This window comes from Myotis davidii, unplaced genomic scaffold (assembly GCF_000327345.1).
Source record: "Myotis davidii unplaced genomic scaffold, ASM32734v1 scaffold580, whole genome shotgun sequence".
Classification (NCBI taxonomy): Eukaryota; Metazoa; Chordata; class Mammalia; order Chiroptera; family Vespertilionidae; genus Myotis; species Myotis davidii.
This window is the reverse complement of record NW_006293313.1, coordinates 2,870,759-2,874,292: the sequence shown is the minus strand read 5'-3', so window position 1 is coordinate 2,874,292 and position 3,534 is coordinate 2,870,759. Positions and strand designations below refer to the sequence as shown.

General features: G+C 53.6%; 1 protein-coding gene across 1 annotated transcript in view; it reads right to left on the bottom strand.

The window, feature by feature from the left end:
- Positions 1–3,534, bottom strand: part of TNN (tenascin N) — a 32,844-nt gene that overhangs the window by 25,975 nt on the left and 3,335 nt on the right. Inside the window, exon 4 of the mRNA XM_015566071.1 lies at positions 2,846–3,109. Within this exon, the coding sequence (XP_015421557.1) occupies positions 2,846–3,109 (264 nt within the window). The remainder of the gene's footprint in view (positions 1–2,845; positions 3,110–3,534) is intronic.

Here is a 3,534-nt window from a genome sequence, read left to right as displayed (position 1 = left end):
CTCTAGCTGCAGAGCCCCTGCCCCCCATGACTAGCCGTGGATCAGAGGCCCAGCCCTCCCCCCCCCACACACACACACACGTAAGTTCGGGACACATTTCGAATGTTCTGGAGTGTAACACTGATACCACAACCCCTTCCTTCCTCAGTCTCCCAAATGCTCCTGGAAGATTAACCTGAGGCAAAACTATAAAGTAGGCGAACTTTAACTTGGTCCTTCTGAGTACCTTCCTGCACCTTTGACCAAACTTTAGCACCTCCACCAAGTCCCTGGTATCCTTGGCTGCCCACCCTGTCCATCCTGTGACAGAGCAGGGGCAGGGGTGGGCATTGTACATATTCATAGGAAAGTGTGAATGGCTAGATCTTTACCCCTCCATTCAGAAAAGAAAAGAATTTAATGATTAACACAAAAGAATGGATTGCTGAAGTGGCTCTAAGGGAAGAACTGTGGGTAGTGGTGAAGAGGGGTTGGGGTCTTAGGGGCACTTTGAATTCTAATCGCCAGACCCCAAGCTGATGAGCCTGCCTGGGAGACAAGTCCCCAGACTCTCAGCCTTGCCCCCCTTCTCAGACCCAACCCCACCTTCCCTGCCTTGGTGGTGCTCCCACCCCAGCTGACTGCCCCATCAAGGACGTGGGAAAGAGAATCTGTGAGTGGGCAGTTCGCTCAGTGGTCTCAAGGCCCCTCGGCTCTGAATACTTGTGTTCACTGCGTTAGAGACAAAGAGCCTCCAGAGCCTTCCCTCTGAGGCACCCCCACCCCCGCTCCCACCTGCCCGCCTAGCCTGCAGGCTCTCCCTCCCCAGGCAGTCCCTCGGAGGAGCAGGGCGGGAGTGGTGAAGGTCCTGCAGCTCACAAACGAAACAGCAGGGATGTGATGACAATGTGCACGATTCTTAGGGGTGAGCATCTCTTGGCTGAGGCTCCCCTGAGGAGCAAATGAGAATGGGTTGAACTTGAATCAGATTAGACAGAAAGACAAGCTTCCCAGTCACATTTTACAAGTCCCCAGAGCAAGGAGCCAAGAGGGGCTGCTAAGACATCAGAACAGATGTCTGTCTTCGGGGCTTTGGGCACTGTTCTGTCTGAAGGCAGAGGCAGTGACAGAGCGGGGAGGAGGGAAGAGCAGCTGAGAGCTGGGAGCCGGCCTGGCTCGCCCACGTAGGCCTTGTGTTCTCCCACTGAACCTAACGTCAATATCGGACAAGCCACTCTGCGGCCATGACAGGTCAAGACCAAAACAAGACCATTCGTGAGCATGTCTGAACACAGGCAAAACCGTGAACAATGTCCAAACCACAAAAAGACCAAACAAACCTCTCTCCTAAGTGACTGCTGCTTCTGTGGCAATCACAGCTTTAACCTCCCTCTGGGTTACCCCTTTCTAGGTAAGAATCACCAAGATGCCAATCATAGAATCATCCCACTTCCTGACAGCATGCTTCCCCGAATCCTTCCAAACCACCGAACACAGCCCACATTCTATACCAGTCTCTCTGACACTCTCCAACTAAGATGCCCACCGTCCCCCAATGTGTGCGTTCTCCCCCTGCTGCAACAGTTGATAAATGCAACTTGTTCAACTACAGGGATGTTCCAAGAGGGGTCACTGGCTGGAGGGTGTTGACAAAGGCATTCACACATTGTGCTCCCAGGATGACAAGTCCCTCACGGCCCTTTGCAGCACTGAGCCACCCCTGCCCCACCACCAAAGAGGACAGGCAGCCAGATGTTCTGCAAAGACACAGTGTGCCAAAGGCCCATCCATCTGGGTCTCCCGGGATCTCTCCCCAGGAGTTTAGGAAAGGCTGGAGGCAGCTCATTTTTATCAGCATCTAGAACAGTGCCTGGCACATAGTAGATGTTCAATAAAATATGTGGAGTGAAGGAATGAATCATAACCACTCAAACAACAGGAGTGAAGGAATGAATCATAACCACTCAAACAACAAGGTTTCTCCAAGCCCTTCAATGTCTAAGCAGCTTTAAGTCCTTTCATGAGAATTTCTGAAGAGTAAGTAGCGATGCTGGTCCTTGCAAACATTTTCGTAGTGTTCAGTGATGTCCTGGAGACTCCGCTTGTCCCTCCAGACAACCCCCATCCTGCTCTGTATCCCAGATTACGACCTCTATGACCTGTGTTAGCCAGGTTCCCTTGCCCCCTGGCTTCTGGTTGGGTTCCACCAGTGAGAGTCACCAGAAGATCAGAGGGCAAGAAAGGTCTCCTTCACTCCCTTCCGGGGGACACAGTGGACGGCCTGCCTCCCTTTAGAGAGGTTGGACAGCCTCTTCCAGCTCTCTGGGTCCCAGTACCAACTCCCACCTCCTGCCCCTTCAGCCTGGGGTGGATCCCCACTGATGCTGGCCCTAGGGTGTTAGATCATCCAAACCCCGCCTACACCTCTGCAAATAACCTTTTCATTACACTTTCTTCAGTGACCTATTTCTTCCCCTTCTTTCCTACTGAGAGAAATCTCACAGGTGGCTCAGAAGATCCTCACTTGTCCCAACTTCAACCTGCTGAGTGGCCTCAGAGGCTCAGTGAGGACCTGGGGATGCAGGTGTGTGGCTGCTTGTGTGTGGGTGCAGGGCAATCAGGGGGAGAAGACCCCTTGGGTCCCACAATTCAGCAGGCTCTGTCACCAGCCAGGAGGACCCAATATTTGGTGAGCAGAAAGCAGGGAGCCAGAACTGAGACTTCCTCCGGAAGCTAGGACTGCAGTAGCTGTGTTTCAGCCCCAAATCAGGGGACAGCATGGAAGGGGACTGGTGGGGACCAATGCAGGAAAATGTTCGAAATGGCACCTCTCCTGGGCAACCTGGGCACCGGGCTGCTCCCTCACCTGTGGTGGCCAGCAGGTGCTGGGGGCTGCTGGGGACCCCTTTCTTCACGTTGTGCAGGGTGACGATGTACTTGGTCCCAGGCAGCAAACCAAGGATGTCGTAGCTGTTTTGCTCCTTGGGCACCTGTATCTGTTTCCGGGAGGGCTCCCTGCCCAGGGGGTGGTAGCTGAGGAGGTAGTGGTCCACCTCGCTGGAGGGCTCCCAGCTCACCAGCAGGGACTCCTCCGTGCTCTTGAGCAGCTGCAGGCCCTGGGGGGCGACCACTGTGTGGGGAGCAGGAACAGGATGGAGAAGGTGAGGAAAGAGGGGTAGAACACAATTAGTACTGGTTGCGCACCTACTACACACTACCATTAACAGGTGTGGGTGTGGAAGATACATCTGATAGACCTCTCTCTCTCTCTCTTTCTCTCTCTCTCACACACACACACACACACACACATCACCTAAAACCAATGGTCCTCAAACCAGCATCGACATCACCTGGGAACTTGTTAAACATACAAATTTTCAGGCCCAGCTGGTGTGGCTCCGTGGTTGAGCGTCTACCTATGAACCAGGAGGTCTCCGTTAGATTCCAGGTCAAGAGCCTCCCTGGGATGCAGGCTCCATCCCCAGTAGGGGGGCGTGCAGAGGCAGCTGACCAATGATTCTCTCTATTCATTATTGTTCCTATCTCTTCTTTTCC